Source organism: Rhipicephalus sanguineus, chromosome 1 (assembly GCF_013339695.2).
Source record: "Rhipicephalus sanguineus isolate Rsan-2018 chromosome 1, BIME_Rsan_1.4, whole genome shotgun sequence".
NCBI classification, from domain to species: Eukaryota; Metazoa; Arthropoda; class Arachnida; order Ixodida; family Ixodidae; genus Rhipicephalus; species Rhipicephalus sanguineus.
In genome coordinates, this window is record NC_051176.1 from 194,242,110 (window position 1) to 194,261,822 (window position 19,713).

The 19,713-nt window shown below is 49.2% G+C and overlaps 1 protein-coding gene across 1 annotated transcript; it reads right to left on the reverse strand.

Moving 5' to 3' along the window:
- Window positions 1-2,421: 2,421 nt before the first annotated feature.
- On the reverse strand, window positions 2,422-8,332 carry LOC119404836 (serine/arginine-rich splicing factor 11). Its single transcript, XM_037671514.2, has 3 exons — window positions 7,353-8,332; window positions 3,764-3,936; window positions 2,422-2,540 (listed from the first exon to the last, which is right to left on the reverse strand). The coding sequence occupies exons 1-3, from the start codon at window positions 8,302-8,304 to the stop codon at window positions 2,454-2,456; spliced, it is 1,212 nt and encodes a 403-aa protein (XP_037527442.2). The 5' UTR covers window positions 8,305-8,332; the 3' UTR covers window positions 2,422-2,453.
- Window positions 8,333-19,713: the final 11,381 nt, after the last annotated feature.

The following is a 19,713-nucleotide window of genomic DNA, read 5'->3' on the forward strand; positions in this document are numbered from 1 at the left end:
CTTTCAAGGCGGACGTCGGCTGCAGCGCTGCAGAACTTGTCTACGGCACAACCCTGCGTCTGCCTGGCGAGTTCTTTGTGCCTGACCAACAACAGACCCACATTCCTGCTGGCGACTACGCATCTCGCCTACGTCACATCATGACAAAACTTCGACCGACACCTCCACGACAGCCCACAGAAAGAAGCATATATGTGAGCAGCGAACTCGAGTCGTGTAGCCACATCTTTCTGCGCAACGATGTAGTGCGAAGATCACTACAAGCACCGTACGACGGACCCTTCAGAGTTCTCCGCCACGGGAGAAAAACGATTACCATCGAAAGGCATGGCCGCCAGAAAGTGGTGTCATTGGACAGAGTTAAGCCGGCACACATGGAGACCAACCAGTCCACGACAGCAACCTCCGCCCTTCCACCTGAAACCTGCCGAACAGCGCCACATCCCACACCAGCGACGGACACCCAAGTGACTGAAAAATATCACACACGCAGTGGAAGACGGACAGGTGCGCCAAATCGCCTCAACCTGTAGCCGCGTTTCATTTCGCTCGTGCTCTCACTAGGGGGGGAGTACTGTGGTGAACTCTAAATGCGCCGCGGTGCAGCCGTGGCGCTGCCAGCGTGAGGAAGAACGACATTCCCTTTCCTCCCTCTGCGCCGTAACAAAGGCACGAAGGAGGCGCGGAGAGGGAGAGAAGGAAAACCAGTTCGCCGAGAAATAAAGTTAGTTGGTATCGAGACTCTCAACAACACGCCTCGTCTCTGCGTCGCTCACGCGTGCGTGCCAACATACGCGATGTGGATAAAAAAAATCGAGTATTTGGGGAGTATTTCTGCCACACAACAATAATCGTCATATGTGAGATGACCGTCGCGCACAAACCAGAAAGGAGGAAAGCGCCCGTTGCCAGTCCAATTTCAAGTTTCAAGTTTATTTCAGATATTAGTACAGAAACAGAACATCGCGTACAGGATAAATGTACAGAAGGAGGTCCGAAAGCACTAGGCTGCAGGGGGACCTCCTGTCCAAGACCGAAAAATAAAAATTGCCTAATTTGCAGAAACAGCAATATAACAAGGAAAATGTGTGGTTATAAACAAAGTGCGGTCCTCCTCGCCCGATGCAACGGTCTATACGCAGCTACCTACGTGTGTCCGTGGATCTAGTAGAATGGTCTTGTGGGTGGGTAATGACGAAGTTGTCTGTGCTCTATAAATGTTCAGCTTACGTGCAAGACAATATCAATGTGCATAGGCGTGCGCACAGAGGGGGGAGGGGGGCAGGGGGGGGGGGGGGGGGCGGCCGCCCCACAATCACCAAAGAGGGGGGCGCAAAATCTGCCCCGTACATTGACCCTTATAGTCACCTAAGAAGGGGTTGGGGGGGGAGGCAAAATCTACCCTATTCATTGACTCAGTAGGGTGGGGGGCCCCTGCGATGAACCTTCTCCCCCCCTGATGGGGAACCCTGCGCACGCCTATGTCAATGTGTATATAACTAATGCTGCATGTACTACTCGCGTAATATTTTTTTATAAGATGAGAATAAGAAGAGGACTTTTTATTTATTTATTTTTTAGATCCCCGTTGTGTGGGGGGAAACAGGAACATCATGGTAGGTACATATACGTGAATAAAGTAGCCATCTTCTCAAGTCTGGTGTGATAAAAATTTCTCATTGCGTAAATAGAGAGTCAAGATGCAACATCGTGTAATGGGACGTTCGCGTTCTATCCTGGAATTTCGTTAGCAGTTAGTCATTAGAAACATACGTTTCCTCTCTCTCTATCTCTCGTGTATTTGACGACAGAATGGTTAATATCAAATTGGCGTCAATTTTGTCTAAATATGGTGGGAAAATTATGACTAAACCACTTATATGCAGTTTAGTATGTGTCTGCTTTCATATTTGGCATGATTATTTCAAGGAATTGTTTACGAACCAGCCATTAAAATGACAGCAATTAATATGCCGAGGTAATCAGGACGTCAAGCCGCGAGGTAAACCCCTGTAGCAGGCCTTGCATAGTTCTCAAACTTCCGATTGCGGGCGTACAAACAGGATGACGCGAGTCGGCTTCTTAGGCCGAAAATAGGAAGTCTAGCTTGTCATGCGAACACACAAACCGGTCAGGACGTGCTATGAGGACGAGGAAGCATCGGTTCCGGTTGGATCAGCATGCTTGCCAGATGCGTTGAATCGCTTGGCCTTTCAAAGAAAAACTGTAGAAAAACGAATGCCGCAGCGGCCGGCATCCATGCCGGCCGCTGCGACGTCTGGCTTGTTCGCACCGTGATCGCGTAACCCAAGCTGACATTTCCGAGGTATTTTCCATCTGGCTAGCGATAACAGGAAGGCTGGTCCAACTTGTCAAACGATCTTCTTTTTGCATCTTTTTTTTTGCCATATGAGTATTTCGTTTCATTTCTTCCTTTATTCTCAGTGATTTCTTTACAACACTGCGGCAAACTCTGGCAAGAGGAAGTCTTGGAGCGATGCCCAGTCTATACTGATCGCTCCTGTGTGCTCCGTGTGCGTCTGAAAAAAAAAAAAAAAAGACGAAGAAGTGTTAAAATGATGTGAATGTTATTCAACAAAATAATAAAAAGTCCTTTAGGTACTTTTTTTTCCTTGTGTTCAAAAGGATAACCATAAACAAAAATTATCGCCTCACTGAGAAATTTCGCCGGCATTAAAGTATAACAACCAACAGTCAAGAGTAGAGTGGTAACGTTCGCACGAAATAAGAGTGCTAACTGCCGGCCACCTCCGATGCGGGAGCTGGGCACCCACCGGTTTATTTGATGGGGAGAGAGCTAGGTACCCTGATTTGGCGCTCGGTCGTGTTGCTACTCATATCTGGAGAAGGTGGCCTCTCATTTCCGCTCTTTTCTTTCACTCCCTTTTCCCCTCCTTACTACGACACGACCCTTATGGATTGCAGAAAATAAACGTCTTTCCCAACCTCAAACGACCATCTCTAAAATGGGTAACTGTCCCTTTAGATGCAGAACCCCGTGTCGCTTCCTGGTGTCTGTGCCATCGGCTTAAGAAGTGATCCCGAACACACTGTTACTGTTGTTGGTATCTGTTTCTTTCAACATTCCTGTAGCTTCGTATGAGCATATCAGCATTGCTGCGCCGTAGAATTCGACAACATGGCATACCTTTCTCAATTGCATGACTAGATGATCAAATATTCAAAAGAGCAGGCTCATCCCTCTCAATTTAGCTAGCATACTGATTACATCTTGGTAAGGTTAATTGATAATAAGTGGCACATTTCTGCAGTACTGTGGTCGTGTGTTTATATACCTGGAACTATAGGTTGCGCAAATATTGAGACATATTAGCAAGAAAGTACGTAGGACAAGCGCGACAAAAAAGAGGGAAAAAAAAAAGCGAACAAAGAGAGAAAAAAATATTCTCTATAACACAACTTGGATTTTCCTTTTATACCTGTTATGAATTTCTCGATACATTATTGTTAATGCGGATTGTGGGTCAAGAATCAAGTGAACGCGCGCCTGCACGATAAGAAAACGAATATTTTCACCACTGACATTATCGCTGGTTCCGTCCCTACTGGTCGACAAATCGAAGCTCGAGGATTTTCGTTTTTTTTTTTTTTTTTTTCAGACAAGTAGGCTAGTATCATCTACGCGGGCGCCTTCCGGACGCACGGCTCAATGCATGCTATCAATTGGCCCATGCCTTTCTCAGCGTCTCTAAGAACTCGCGGCTGCATGTGATGCACATACCTCTGGGCAAGTGAAGGCCGTGCTGCTTGCGGCGTCCGGCCAGCCGTCGTCCTTGATGGGCAACCGCTCCGGCTGGATGACCGCCTCGCGGGGCTTGGACGTCGGCGCCTGTCGTCCACCAATAGGGTCAGCCTCCACGGCGCTGGGGGCGCGGTTGTCACTCTGGACAGCCTCTGCACCGTCATCCAAAGCGGAAAACATTGCTGGCATTCCTCACGAAGGCATACACTTCCGATAAGAATACTAAATGCTGCATATTGGGTCATGATAAACGCCGCAGTGTGCGTCGGGGTTTCCGGATTAATTTTGACCGCATGGTAGTCGAATATATCTATGAAATCATTGTTTTTAATTTTTTTTTGTATGTCGCTTGAATAGAAGCGGTCGTATCCCAATCCCGTCACCACGGGTTCTGTAACAGCAGCAGAACCTTAAGGATATTCATAAGATACCGAGGGAATATTGCCACGCCCACTTTTTGTCCTATTTTGATGTTTTTTGGGTTTGACCAGCAAGGGCGATTATCAACGCTCGACGCTGCCCGCGAAGCAGTGTTCGAGAGACTTCTCGATTGTAGTAGATCGTTTTGTTAAGATTTCGCGCCGCACGCGAATATTCCAGCTTTATCGAGAGATACCGCCGCCAGCGATATCGCTGGAAAGTTCCATAGCACCTGTATAAAAAGCGACGCACTTGACCGCTTGTCAGTTGATCGACGGACGACGCCCTGTTCGCCGCTATCATTGTACAGAGTGTATTGCTGTAGTGCTAGTTCTCATTTTCCGGCCACAAGTTCGGCCAAATAAACAGTTTCATCCTGCAAACGCCGACTGCTGTCTTCGTCGACGTCACGACCACGTGACAATATATAACAAATAACGAAGCCTGCCAAACACTAGTAAATTCGCTCAACTCATTGGGAAACGTTACGGTATAGTACACTCCCGACGATCGAGAGTTGGATACTGTTGTGTTGCTCCAGGGCAACGCACACGCGCGCACACACACAAAAAAAGGAATGTCTCGGCACATACTGTTCAAAAACTAGTTCGCTTTGCTATCAAACTGCAGTATAAGATTATTCTCTCTAAATGGTCAAGCTGCAGCAACAACGTCCTTTGGTCCTGTAAGGACCAAAGGACGTTACTAGGTGCGAAAGCAATGTCCTTTTTTTTTTCTTCCTTTATGATGACGGCAGCCGGAACACTTAGCGCTTGCACTGGAAAGGAAGGAACCTGGAAGGAAGAAACGAGCGGAAAGACAGGGAGGTTAGCCAGTTCTGAGACCGGCTGGCTAACCTGTGGTGGGGGAAGGGGTAAGGGGAATAAAAGATGATAGAAGAGAGATGTTACAAAAAAAGGAGAGCAATAAAAGGAAAAAAAGAAGACACGAAATAAAAAAAAAGAAATGAGAATATGACACTGCTAGAGTCTGTCTCTAAGGCCAGTTGTCCGCAAGAAGCGAAATAATGCAGTGGGACAGGCCAACATTTCTTGTGATCTGTGACATCATGATGACGTCATATTTGACGTCATCACGTGATGATGATTTTTTGTACCACTCGTCCCCGATGCCGCAGGACACAAGACGCCGCCGACGACGCGGGACGCCGACGGTCAAATTTCGTGTTTAGTGAGGCATATAAGGCTTTCGCCTTAATACTCGTGATACAATTAAAAGCTATACCGTGGGCAAAGTATACTAATATCTTGTTGTTGTAGTCAATATACTTCGAACTTCGAGAGAAACTGAATTTTAAATGTCTATCATTATTATTTCCTCTTTTTTTTTTTGCATAAGAAAGGAAACCTCCCAGGAATGTTCTTTCTCCTCCAGAAGGAAGCAATGGCAGATCCAGGAGTAGTGCGGTCCGGAAGTCTTGACCCATTGGTGTAGCCAGGGGGTGGCACACCGGGCCCGTGCCCCCCCCCCCTCCCCCCGAATTTTTTTTTTTGCCATAGCATACTGAGCCCAAAATGACACTCGACCACATTGCACGAGGCTGCGCATATATATATTGTGGCTGTTGAAGTATTACTGTTTTTTCTCCACTGAATGTTTACACTCATGCGTATCAGATAAGATGACGATATTGCTGACTCTTTATAAGATGCTGCGTGAGGTGAATACAATTAGTAAAGAAGACACTTTATTGCAGACGAAAATCAACTTTTTCTGCGGCACATCATTTGTGACCGCGCCAATCAAGATTCGTGAGACTCGCATATTTGCGTACACGTTCGGTACAGAGCGGAAGCCATCTGTAATTTCCAAACAACTTTAATCAAGTAAACTTCCCAAGTGCCTGTCTCCGAAATGTGAAACCCTGTAATTCAACGTATTTTTACACAGCGCTACACGGAAAGCAAGTTTGTTTCGTGGCACATTTCGGAAATGGAAATGATGAAGACAGTTTAAAATTAACTCTATAGCTTCAACTACAGCCAATGCACTAGACGTATATCCTAACCTTACTAACATAGAGCCGCCTATTTTTATTTCGGATGATAATGGTGCGTAATATATGCAAATTCGGTGTGTTCAGATAAGAACGTCGGTGCATGTCCGGCGACCACCTTTAATTTCGTTGGAAAAAAAGAATTTTTGCTTTCCGAGTCCCCAGAACCACGACACAAATCTTAGTCTCGCGAAAAAGAATGTTGCCTTTGTTAAAAAAGATTCAGAAGTCTTCGCTGAGCCAGACCCACTTTTTGCGAATTGCGCGAAAATGAAATTTTGAGGATATTCTACAAAAAAAAAAAAAAAACTATTCCAGCTGCGGGTCGCAAGCTTTCGCTTGACATATACTGTTGATAGCGTGGGTTTACAAAGTGTTCTTACCTTTTAGCTGTTTTTTAGTTGTTTTAACACGTTTTATTACAGATTAAGCTAGAACACGCGCTTGGCTTCATTTCTGGGGAGTTCAAAGAAAATCGAAGGTGGCTTTATTTAAAATTGATTTTCAAAATATTGCATTTTTGTAGACATGCCCTTACGTAAGCCTTCTTGGTTTACGTTTGAAATCATCCTCGAGAATTATATTTGGAAAAATTGTTAACCTGATGCGTGGCAACGCTCTGGAAAATTTTGAAAACTCTAACTGTTATGGACGCGGCGCAAAAAAAAACTGAAAGTGGAGCATTATTCAACAATGTGCCATATTTGCGATTTTTTTCTTAAAATAAAAGCAACACAACTGCAAGGTAACGACGCTTTGCAAACCCACGCTATCCATAGTATGTCAAGCAAAATTTGAGATCCACAGCTACAGTTATTTATTTGTAGTATCTCGTCAAAATACCATTTTCGCGCAATTCGCAAAAAGCGGGTCTGGCTCAGTGAAGGCTTAATTTTTTTTTGACGAAAACAAGTATTACTAAGTAATCTAGCCATCAGTGGAACCTAACCACAGTGGTGCACTTTGTCTCATTTAGATGTTGTAAATACAAATTTTGTTTGTTTTCTCTTCGCCAATTTACGCAGATGAGAATGTCGGGCTATTTTCTGGAGGGCTTTTACTTGTGCGCGCCTAATTTGCCTCCTCTGTTGTCACAGATAGCTGGCCGCCTATAGTAGTCGTTAGACATACCCAACGCTGCCGTCTTCACTGGCGTTGACATCGCTGTTCTGTTTTTCTGCACCGGTAACGGCCCATTTGAAGTCGCAAGCTCTTCGACTTGCTGTGCAACAGGTGCTGAAGCGGGAGCTTTTTGACCAACTTTTTCAATAGGCTCTTTCTCAGTGTCGGAAGCTTTCTGGTGTTGAAGCTTGCCCGTAGGCTCAGGTGCGTTAACAACCCCAGCGTCCTTCGAGCTCGCCTTCGCCGCCTGAGCAGAAGCAGGCCCGCTAAACTCCACTGCTTCAGTACTCTTCTCCCCCGGCATCTTTTCCGCTGGAATCTTCGTCTCTGGTGCTTTCTGATCTGGAATACGCTGCTCGGTTGCTTTCCGCGTGGGATCCCCTGGCACGCCGTCTTCGTGCTTCCCATCGGGCGCTCTGCTCGACGACGCGAGCTCTTCAGGATGACGGTGCTCCACATCTGTTGTCCCACCAGGTTGCGTCGAGGTGGCTGTCGTGGCCAGTTTAGACGACTCGGACGCCTTGTCACTTTTCGAGCTCGTCTTTCGCTTCGATTTCTTTCGCTTGCCCTTGGAGCCCCTCAGCTTGCTGTATATCTTGCGAAAGACGCTTTTTCGTTTGCCGCTCGAGCCTTTCCCACCTTTTCTGCGAGACCTGGAGGACTTGGACTTTCTCGAGCTGCTGTGGGCATCGATTTTCGAATCTGCCTTTTCCTGGCGCGGTTTGGATTTCTTCGAGGCTGGCTTACCTTCGGAGGGTTCCCCTGTGCCTTCGCGCGATTTGTCACCGCGTTTCTTTGCCGCGCGCTCCTTCTTTTTGCCCGACTTGGCTGCTTTCGAGACTGACGAATCTTTTGACTTTGTACGTTTGGATGACTTTGTTCGCTTCTTCCCGTCTTCCCTCGTTCTTGCTTGTTTTTTGTCCTGGCTCACCTTCTTAACCTTGTTTTCTTTGGAGCTCATCGTGTCGCCTTCGCGCCTGGGTGAACGCTGGCCTTTACTGCCTGACGAAATCAGTAGTCCACCGTTAAGTGACGTGCTTTTCTCTGGTCCGCCGCCTCGTCACCTTGAAGAATGAAAAAGTTCAGATATGATTTGTCATGCTCGTTAGTGCGTCAACGTATATTCGGTGTGTACAAATAAATGCGCTCAAAATTTAGAGAACACAGATAACCAACATTCGACTAGCAAATGTAGGTCACGATACGTTGGCCAGTAGGCTGTACTATTTTGCGATGTCTCCCTGACCTGGCTGTCATTGGCTTTTGTGAGAAAATAAGACCAAGGGGAACGGGCTTCGCTCATACACGAGCGTTCGGCATTTATAAAAAAGTTAACCTGTTTTATCCAAACCTTTTAACCGATTCATTCCAGTTACGTATACGCGAGCTAAACGAAATCACGACTGACTGTTTATGAACATAAAGTTTTGATTACAAAAAAAAATCATGCTGCAAAACAACAGTTGCTTTTAATGTTACACCGGTCAAACTTCGAGTGGTAGGGCAACCAGGTTATTTATATATATATATATATCAAGCACATCCACATCAAGCATACGAATCTCACTCAAACGTAGTTATGAGTCATGGCGCGGAGGCAAACAATTAAGCTTGCTTAGTTAACGTTCTCTGGTAGCGACCCCCGCCAACCCCTTTTTTGCGTTAAATGAACCTTCTTTAACCACTAAACAGTAGAATAATATTGTACAGATTAAACGCATGCACATGTTAGAATCAAATGGAAGGGAAGCTTTAGTAAAGCGGCGTGTCACATTCCCTACATGTATAAAACAACGACGCGTGCCGTGAAATCGCTTACAACGCTTATGTTTGCGTACACGCCGCGTTTAAAAGCTATGCCGAAATGCAATCTGAGAAATTTAACGTTGACCCCGCTGTGTTACGAAAGCGATGAATGACGTTTGTCGAATGAAGAATGGTGCGGTCTCCTCCCTACAAAGCGCGCTCTCACACTTCTTTCCGAAATGCCGGGGGAGAGCTTGATTAGACATGCCTTATCGCAAAGAAACACCGTCCTTCCTGTAGAATGCTTCTGCATTAAGATAAAGCCACTGACGCACAGCTTCAGTTTTTGGTGGACAGCACAACAAAAACAGATGGGACAGAGAAGGGAACAAAGCGCGGAACTTCTAAAAATATTCAGTCAAACCTCGATACAGCGAACCTCTATTTAATGAAACCCTCTATGTAACGAATTAATTGAATTTCCGTATCTTAGTTGCATTGAAAACCATGTATTTTTCGCTATTTAACAAAGTAATTTCGTCACGTTTTCGGCTACTTAATGCATGTACTTGGAGCCTCTGTGGCTAGTAAATTCAATATAAATCTATTCAACATAAATATGTCTGCTCTTTTGAAGGCGCAATTTCAAAAGAAAGGCATTGACTGCACTGTCGGCTTACGAGCAAGACATAACACCAACCTCTATTATGACACGTCAGATGGAGCTGACTGACTTTTTCAAGGTAACGCGAAATGAACTTGTCTAAATTAAAGGGTTGGTAACTGAGAGCTTGCATATTGTTGTTTTTTTTTTCGTGGGTAGTATGAATCGTAGTTTACTTGCTTTTGTTTTACTGTGTGGGCACTGTCTAAAACGGCGACGAACCCTCGGTGCGGTTAATCATTTCATCCGAGATTTATCCATCATTTCATCCCAGACGGTACTGGCTGCACGTACCCAACAATCGGACGCTGCGTGCCGCATCAATGCGCTGAATGGGGCGCGATCTGCGGCCTAAGTTAATCGCATAATAAGGCGCAACATTCTTGCAATAATTCGTATTTAGGTAGCTACTAACGGAATACTATCGCCAGGAATGGTTGTGAAGCTATGTTGTTATTTTTTTACTGCTGAAACACCAATTGCCTCGATTTAACAGAATTCACGTTATAGTGAACTTTTTTTTCATGCTATAGTACAACTTATATCAAGGTTTGACGATTTACTTTTGGATGGCCTCGCTAAATAAACACGTGTCACAAAGAAGCACGTACCGTACGGTTCACTCTTAGAGGGAACACGCTAGAGTGTGACTCTAGCCTCTAGAACACGCGAGCGCGTTACGCGAACTGGCGGCGAGATCCGCTAACGCGCATAAAGTTGGCGAGCGCTGGAGAGCGCGGTGCAATTCATGTAGCCGCCACTCTGCCTGCGCCTCGTCGGGTAATGAGCAGGCAGAAAAAAGTGTGGTTTGTTTGTTGCTGTGGTTTCTCGCCAGTTTCGATGAGATGTGATTCCCGGCCATAGCGGCCGAATTCCGACTGGGGCAAAATACAAAACATGCTTTCCAGTGTAGGTACATGCTGCTCGCACCAGCCGGCAGCTTTTGATAAGAGACAAGGAAATTGACGCCCAATGCAGCGAGCATAGCAAGCTTGGTCCTTCCTGCCGTAGAAATATAGAATGTCGCTAGCGCGCGCCGAGTGGGCGGAGAAGTACAGTACATATAGTAGTCGACGCGGGGCCCGAACCGCCCTTGTGATCGCGCAAGCTTTGCGTTTCCAAATCTCACCAGCAGTTAGCGCTCCGCGGACCGCCGACCTAAAGTCCCTGGATATTTTTGGGAAAGTACCGTCTTTCTTTTAACCGAGCCGCCACGCCGAGCACCCTCCTCTTCAGCCTTCCACCTCCCCGCTTCACGGGCCGTCGCCTGGAAAACGCGCGCGTTATCTGCGTGACATAGCATTCTTGATAGGAAAGTGGCGCGAGCCGGGTTATAGTGCCGGCGCCCGCACGGTGGTCGTTTGGGAGAGGAGATAGATAAGAGATAGATACGGTTTGGACACTTGGGAGAGGAGGGTTGGACACTTGGGAGAGGATATGGAGGAGAGTGTCGCTACTTTCTATATATCAAGGGACTTTACGCCGACCGCGCGCTCGCGTGTTCCCTCTAGATGGAACCGCATTGTACATCAATCAAGCACAGAAACAATCAAACCAAATAAAGTATCAATTTGTTAACATCTCGATAGCCTGCAGTTGTAGTTGCGCGCGCAGTTCTTTTTACTGACGGAAGAAAGGTTTTGCTAAGTACGTCATTCTTGTTAATAAATAAGTGAACGTTTTACTGCGACATATACGGCGGATAGAACTCTGAACTTTCTTTGTCAAATGTAATCGCTGTCATCATCAGTACTTCGGCTTTCGGGCTACTGCGCTGAGAGTTTTTAACAGCGAAGCTGTTCTTAGTCGAGGCTTTCATGACCAGTTTCGGCGTAGAACTGATAACGTGTGTTGAAGGGGAGAGGTTCTTTGCTGTACGTTGCACATGGGTCTCCTTTGCGCATGCGTGTCCACGAATCCTTTTGTGTTCGACGGATGGGTACCTGGGGACAGAATCTCTAGGGATTTTCGATCGTGGCGCCGTCACATTATAGGGCCATTTTCCTGTTGCTCAGTGAAGGGAGAGGTTCTTTGCAGTACGTTCCACATGGTTCTCTTTTGTGCGTGCGTGGCCATGCCTGGCAACCATGGGCAGCGCGCGCTGGCATCTAAAGTCCCTAGATTTTTCCCTGTTCTTTCACCCGCCTCACGCAAATGCCTGGCCTTGGAAAATGGGCAGCGCGCTAGCAGACGCCGCACGCCAACGGTTATGAGGATCCAACTAAAAATGTCGCTCTACAACAGCCTAAATCAAGCTTAGAAGAATAGGAAAAAGGGACGAAGGCAACCACGCGGGCACATTTGAAAGAAGTATTGGGCGTGCAGCTGCTACGATGGGCGATTATATGCGCTGCACGCAGGCATCCGCAGCGGCCCGCGACCCATGCATCTAGCTCGATTCCATCCGACACAGATGTTACTTCAGTACATTTTGAAGGTGAAAACTTCAGCGCTAATAGGACGGAACACGCGCACTGCGCCAGGGCTCGTCTCGTCTCTTGTAATTCGTCCTCGTTTGTGCTGAAGTTCTTACCTGCGAAGTTATGCAGCAACTAGGCCTATTAACGTGAGCGTTCGAACGGGTTGGTAATTCATCTAGAACATCATCTTGATGGCTTTCACCTTCCAGTCGTCTGAGGCAAATGCATGAGGGACCCTGAGTTTTTAGGTGTGAAGCATCTTATATAAGATGCTGGTGGTGGTGTGCGGCGTGACCACCCACTGCGCATGCGCAAGCCATCTCCACACACCTCCCCTTCCCTCTTCGCTTCCCATCTCCCCTTGCCCCCTCTCCATTTCTCTTTCCCCTCACCCTCTCCCTCACCACTTCCCCTTTCTCTCTCCCCCCCCTCTGAAACGCGGGCTCTACATGCCGAAACGCTGCTTCGCATCGCCTCATGGTCCCCTTTAGCGGGAAATGGTGTGATTTTTTATTGTACTTCAGTACAGGCCATTTCATTGGGGTATCTTAGCACCTCCGTACGGTAAAGGCCGTAAGTACGGCAATATCTACCGCACGCGAATGTCAGTCGCTACTAACAAGTCCCGCAGGTGCCTTACATCTTCTTCGGGTGCTGTCGCCACTGCAGGCTCCACAGTGACCCGCGCCGCAGGAAAAGTGGCACGGAATCTGCTCTCAACAAGTGCTGAGCGTAGTCGCAGCAGTGGCAAAGCGGCACTACCCCTACGCTCAGTATATTCTAAGGACCGTACAACCGCACTACCACACGCCCGACATGCCTGTGCTCGGCCGCGCCAGAGGCCGGATTCGCTCGCTGGATTTCAAGCAAGACGGACGTGCCGACCGCGATGTCCTGGATTACTCCTCGTACCTCTCGCTGACCGGCGCCCCGTGACGGACTCCTCGCCCGCTATGCCGTGCGCCGCTCATCGACGGGGCCTTCGCCGCTTCGCCGATGTTGTGCACCGTGCCTCTAGCTGTGTTTCGCGGACCCGTCCCTGAACTCCCGTGACCGTTTCCCCATCTTTCCTGTCCTCTTTTCTCTTCGTTGGATGGATGTGCTCCTATCACTTTTCTCTCTATTTTCCTACTATTCTTTTATTCCCTCCTTACCCCCCACCCCTACAAGGCACAGCGCCGTGTCGCCTACAGGCAGACAGAAATTAGGTGCCTTTTTCCTTTCCTGAATAACCACAGAAGAAGAGGCCGCGCTCGCAAGGCGCGTCTCCGTTGCTAGGCGACGGCCACGCATGCGCAAAGGAAACCCATGTTGTTGTTGTTGTTTGTGGTTATGTAGAGGAAGAGACGCTTATTTCTGCAGCCCAGTCGGGAGCACGGCGCAGCGTGAAACCCATGTGGAACGTACTGCAAAGAACCTCTCCCCTCAGTGAAGGCCCTCTGCGCCCTTCGGGCGCGGAAAACTAATCGTGGCTTCGCCCTCGCTTCGCGAGTGCGGCCATTTCGCTAACGCTCAATGGCCGGTTGGCTGGGTCTCCGTCACGCGCTGATTAGCCCGCGCGCCTGCCCCTTCGGGGCAGGCGCCCGTCCGTGCCAGCGTCCGTGGTGTGCCCGTGTCACTGGGGCGCACTAAAGCCCCTCCATGAGTTTTCCGCCGGATGGAGGGGCTTTAGGGCGCACGTAACCCACGAGCCGCTTCGCGCTTCTCAGTCTGGTAAGAGAAATGCAACACCAAACAATACCCTGCCGGGAAAAAAACAGAAAACCGGGACAGCAGCGAGCTTCGCACCAACGTCCTCGCAGTTTCGAGCACGACACGTTAACCGCTGCGCCACTAGAGCCAATCGGTTTGGTAGGTTTAACGGGCTGCATTTGTATTGTCACGACTCGCGGTCATCGTCGTCAGTACAGAGACAAACCACGGTGCCGGAAAAATACTTCCTTACACCGTGAAATAAACGCTCGGACTCGTTCGAGCGCAGCAGATCCGCCAACACCAGTCGGCCAGAGAACACCCATGAGTCGGCGCACGGCCACCTGGATCGGGGCGCACACCGCCGCGCGCCCCGATCCAGGTGCGCGCCCCGATCCAGGTGGCCGTGGTCGGCGAAGCGGCGTTCTAAAGAGCTCCGCTACGAAGTGACGGCGCCTCGATCGAAATCATGTGGAACGTACTGTGAGTGATTCTTTATTTCGTTAAAAGAACAAGGAAGACGGTAGGAAAGAGGGGAGGAGTGCAGGATAACTGTCTCTCAGTGAGGACACCTTAACCGAAACACTCGCGGGGGATGGGAATGAAGGAGAGAGCGTGGGGGTAGTACAAAGGAAGAAAAAAAAGAGAGAGAGAGAGAGAGAGAGAGAGAGAGAGAGAGAAAAGGCAAAAAAAAGGAAACAGTAAAAAAAAAAGAGAGAAAGGTCGTAACTCGCGAAGAGGCTGAAGAAGCGCTAGTTCACCGTGTCGAGCGGCTAGAAAAGACGCACGATCAGGTTCGCGTCCTCCAGGAAGGGATTCGCTCGCTGGATTTCAAGCAAGACGGACGTGCCGGCCGCGATGTCCTGGATTACTCCTCGTACCTCTCGCTGACCGGCGCCCCGTGACGGACTCCTCGCCCGCTATGCCGAGCGCCGCTCATCGACGGGGCCTCCGTCGCTTCGCCGATGTTGTGCACCGTGCCTCTAGCTGTGTTTCGCGGACCCGTCCCTGAACTCCCGTGACCGTTACCCCATCTTTCCTGTCCTCTTTTCTCTTCGTTGGATGGATGTTCTCCTATCACTTTTCTCTCTATTTTCCTACTTTTCTTTTATTCCCTCCTTACCCCCACCCCTACAAGGCACTGCGCCGTGTCGCCTATAGGCAGACAGAAATTAGGTGCCTTTTAAATGCGAAGCATTTCTTAGCGAACTTCTGCGACTTTGAGCGTATCTATCTATCTATCTATCTATCTATCTATCTATCTATCTATCTATCTATCTATCTATCTATCTATCTATCTATCTATCTATCTATCTATCTATCTATCTATCTATCTATCTATCTAGCCGCCTACGACTTTGTGCTCTCCTGGTCGCTTGATTCATCGAACGTGCACCAAAATTGGTATGGCGTAACATGACTGTATGATGAACATAAATGACAAGTCATAACACGAAAATCATGACACGCATGTCATGTACAGCATGATTTACATGCTACGCTCATGGTGCGCTGGCGGCCGTTTCGCTAGTTTGATATACACCAAAATTGGTATCTTGCGACGTGACTGTGTGACGAACATAAATAACACGAGTTAACATGAAAATCATGACACGCATGTCATGCACAGCATGACTTACGTGCCACGCTCATGGTGCGCTGGCGGCCGTTTCGCTAGTTTGATATACACCAAAATTGGTATCTTGCGACGTGACTGTGTGACGAACATAAATAACACGAGTTAACATGAAAATCATGACACGCATGTCATGCACAGCATGACTTACGTGCCACGCTCATGGTGCGCTGGCGGCAGTTTCGCTAGCTTGATCTACCCCGAAATTGGTATTGCGCGACGTGACTGTGTGACGAACATAAAAACTCGAGTTAACATGAAAATCATGACACGCATGTCATGTACAGCATGACTTCCGTGCCACGCTCATGGAGCGCTGGCGGCCGTTTCGCTAGCTTGATCTACCACGAAATTGGTATTGCGCGACGTGACTGTGTGACGAACATAAAAACACGAGTTAACATGACAATCATGACACGCATGTCATGTACAGCATGACTTACGTGCCACGCTCATGGGGCGCTGGCGGCAGTTTCGCTAGATATATATACACCAAAATTGGTATCTTGTGACGTGACTGTGTAACGAACATAAATAACACGAGTTAACATGAAAATCATGAGACGCATGTCATGTACAGCATGACTTACGTGCCACGCTCATGGGGCGCTGGCGGCGGTTTCGCTAGCTTGACCTACCCCGAAATTGGTATTGCGTGACGTGATTGTGTAACGAACACATATAACACGAGTTAACATATCATGACTCGCATGTCATGCACAGCATGACTTAGTGCCACGCTCATGGGGCGCTGGCGGCGGCTTCGCTAGCTTGATCTGCCCCGAAATTGGTATTGCGCGACGTAACTGTGTAACGAACATAAATTATACGAGTTAACATGAAAATCATGACACGCATGTCATGTACAGCATGACTTACGTGCCACGCTCATGGAGCGCTGGCGGCCATTTCGCTAGCTTGCTGTACCCCGAAATTGGTATTGCGCGACGTGACTGTGTGGCGAACATAAATAACACGAGTTAACATGAAAATCATGACACGCATGTCATGTACAGCATGACTTACGTGCCACGCTCATGGAGCGCTGGCGGCCATTTCGCTAGCTTGCTGTACCCCGAAATTGGTATTGCGCGACGTGACTGTGTGGCGAACATAAAAACACGAGTTAACATGAAAATCATGACACGCATGTCACGTACAGCATGACTTACGTGCCACGCTCATGGGGCGCTGGCGGCCGTTTCGCTAGCTTGATCTACCCCGAAATTGGTATTGCGCGACGTGACTATGTGACGAACATAATAACACGAGTTAACATGAAAATCATGACACGCATGTCATGTACAGCATGACTTACGTGCCACGATCATGGCGCGCTGGCGGCCGTTTCGCTAGCTTGATCTACCCGGGAATTGGTTTTGCGCGACGTGACTGTGTGACAAACATAAAAACACGAGTTTACATGAAAATCATGACACGCATGTCGCGTACAGCATGACTTACGTGCCACGCTCATGGGGCGCTGGCGTCCGTTTCGCTAGCTTGATCTACCCCGAAGTTGGTATTGCGTGACGTGACTATGTGACGAACATAATAACACGAGTTAACATGAAATTAATGACACGCATGTCATGTACAGCGTGACTTACGTGCCACGATCATGGCGCGCTGGCGGCCGTTTCGCTAGCTTGATCTACCCGGGAATTGGTTTTGCGCGACGTGACTGTGTGACAAACATAAAAACACGAGTTTACATGAAAATCATGACACGCATGTCATGTACAGCATGACTTACGTGCCACGCTCATGGGGTGCTGGCGGCCGTTTCGCTAGCTTGATATACACCAAAATTGGTATCTTGCGACGTGACCATGTGAGGAACATATATAAATAACACGAGTTAACATGAAAGTCATGACACGTATGCCATGTGCAGCATGACTTGCGTGCCACGCTCATGGGGCGCTGGCGGCCGTTTCGCTAGCTTGATCTACCCCGAAGTTGGTATTGCGTGACGTGACTATGTGACGAACTAATAACACGAGTTAACATGAAATTAATGACACGCATGTCATGTACAGCATGACTTACGTGCCACGATCATGGCGCGCTGGCGGCCGTTTCGCTAGCTTGATCTACCCGGGAATTGGTTTTGCGCGACGTGACTGTGTGACAAACACAAAAACACGAGTTTACATAAAAATCATGACACGCATGTCATGTACAGCATGACTTACGGGCCACGCTCATGGGGTGCTGGCGGCCGTTTCGCTAGCTTGATATGCACCAAAATTGGTATCTTGCGACGTGACCATGTGAGGAACATAAATAACACGAGTTAACATGAAAGTCATGACACGTATGCCATGTGCAGCATGACTTGCGTGCCACGCTCATGGGGCGCTGGCGGCCGTTTCTCTAGCTTGATCGACCCCGAAGTTGGTATTGCGCGACGTTACTGTGTGACGAACATAAATAATAGGAGTTAACATGAAAACCATGACACGCATTTTGCTCAATGACATACAAGACGATGTATGCAGCTCTTTGCTGGCTGCTTCGCATTACATCGATTTCCACAATGCGTGGGATCTGCCGGCTTTTTTCCTTTCCCTAATAACCACAGAAGAAAAGGAAGGAGACTAGGGCTGTAAGGGCAGCACGGCGGCGATCTTCATGGCCGGTGGAATACAGGAAGTCCTGCAGGGTCGCGCAGGGCAGTCCGACGAGGCGGTACTCCGTGACGAGCCGCTTCCGTGCGTCATCAAGTGCAGGGCACTCACAGAACAGATGGTTCACTGTTTCTACCGCACCGCAATCGACGCAGTTCGGTGCAGCCGCGCCGCGGAGACGATATTTACGTTCCACGGGCCACACAGAACCGGTCCTCAGAGCGAGGAGGAGCGCGATCGCGGCGGGTGAAACCAGTTGCGATGCTCGCGCGCTAACTCTCGACGAAAGTTGATGCGCGCAGAGTCAAAAGGACGTGGCGTAATCCGTCAGCGGGGTCGCGGCGCAGTGTGCTCGCTTTACGAGCTCTCCGCTGCTTCGTTGCCTGCGATGCCGACGTGGGATGGCAGCCACTGCAAGACAACGTCGCAACCACTCTCCCGAAGTGCCAGGAGACTCTGGACGACGCGCTGTGCGAGTGGTGTGCCGGAGTCCTCCCTCACGAGCTGGCGCAGGGCTGGCTTAGAGTCGCAGAAAATAACTGCGCTCGTGACAGCTGGCGAGTCGCGAAGGAGATCAGCAGCCAGCTGCAGACTGTGGTAGAAGCTGTGGTAGAAGAAGCACAGTAGCTCAGGCGTCGCTGGAGTTCAGTGCCGACCTCGGGGGCGACGCAGGCTGCAGCAGCGGAGCGGTCCTGTAGGACAGAGCCGTCGGAGAAGAAGAGGATCCTGCCGGCGAGGTCCTCGTGCATCCGCGCTGCGGCTTCCTGCACGATGGCAGAGCGAGGGGTGTTGCGCTTGGAGCGGACACCAGGGATCTCGAGGGAAACTCGCAGGGGCTCACGGCAGTGAGGGGCGGGCCAGCGTGCAGGGGGCGACGGTTCGTCAACTACCACACTGTCGTAGAAGTCGATGATTCGACCAGTGATAGAGGAGGCACTGATTCGACCTACGCACGAGTTGGGCACTGCACGAAGTCGGGCGAGGAGCGGGCCGGCGTCTGGGGCCTGGTGAAGGCGCTCTATGTGGCATAGGGCGCGCAGGTCAGATGCTAAAGAAACAGGCCACGCGCGAGCTTCCGCAAGTGTTTCTGCCACACGAGAACTGCGAGGAAATCCGTGGTGCATGCGGATCACTCGGAGGTAGTCCCGTTCTAGCGCAAAGAACCTCTCCCGTGTTGCATTGTGGCGAGAGGCTCGCGAGGAAGGGTAGGGCTGCGCCGTGCTGCGAGAGGCGAGTGCGTGCTGCGAGATGAGAGGTCGGAGGATGTCCAGGGACGTAAAATAGAAACCTTCGAGAAACGCGCCAAGATGGGGTGACGGTGAGGCGCAGTGGAGTGTAAAATAGCGTGTCAGTGTCAGTGTTCAGAAGTTTCCGCTTTCAGAATGGTGAACATTCGTTCTCCCGATGAAGAAGCCACCCGACGTGAGTGTCAGCGATAGCCGACGCGAGAACGGGCATGTCGTCGCCGAGCCAACCGCGATGTTCGCGCAAGGGAGGCCGAAGCGAAGCGCCAGCGAAGGGTAGACTTGAAAAACATAGAAGTGCGATATAGCCTGATGAATGACGGGCATAAGGTTCG

Bases quoted from the DNA above. Each gene is read 5' to 3' on its own strand.
- LOC119404836 (XM_037671514.2), bottom strand. From the start codon at position 8,304: ATGAGCTCCAAAGAAAACAAGGTTAAGAAGGTGAGCCAGGACAAAAAA. The intron at 3,937-7,352 runs GTATGTCTAACG...ATGACGGTGCAG, and splicing joins AGTGAAGACGGCAGCGTTGG to AGGCTGTCCAGAGTGACAAC. The intron at 2,541-3,763 runs GTATGTGCATCA...TTTTTTTTTCAG, and splicing joins CGGCCTTCACTTGCCCAGAG to ACGCACACGGAGCACACAGG.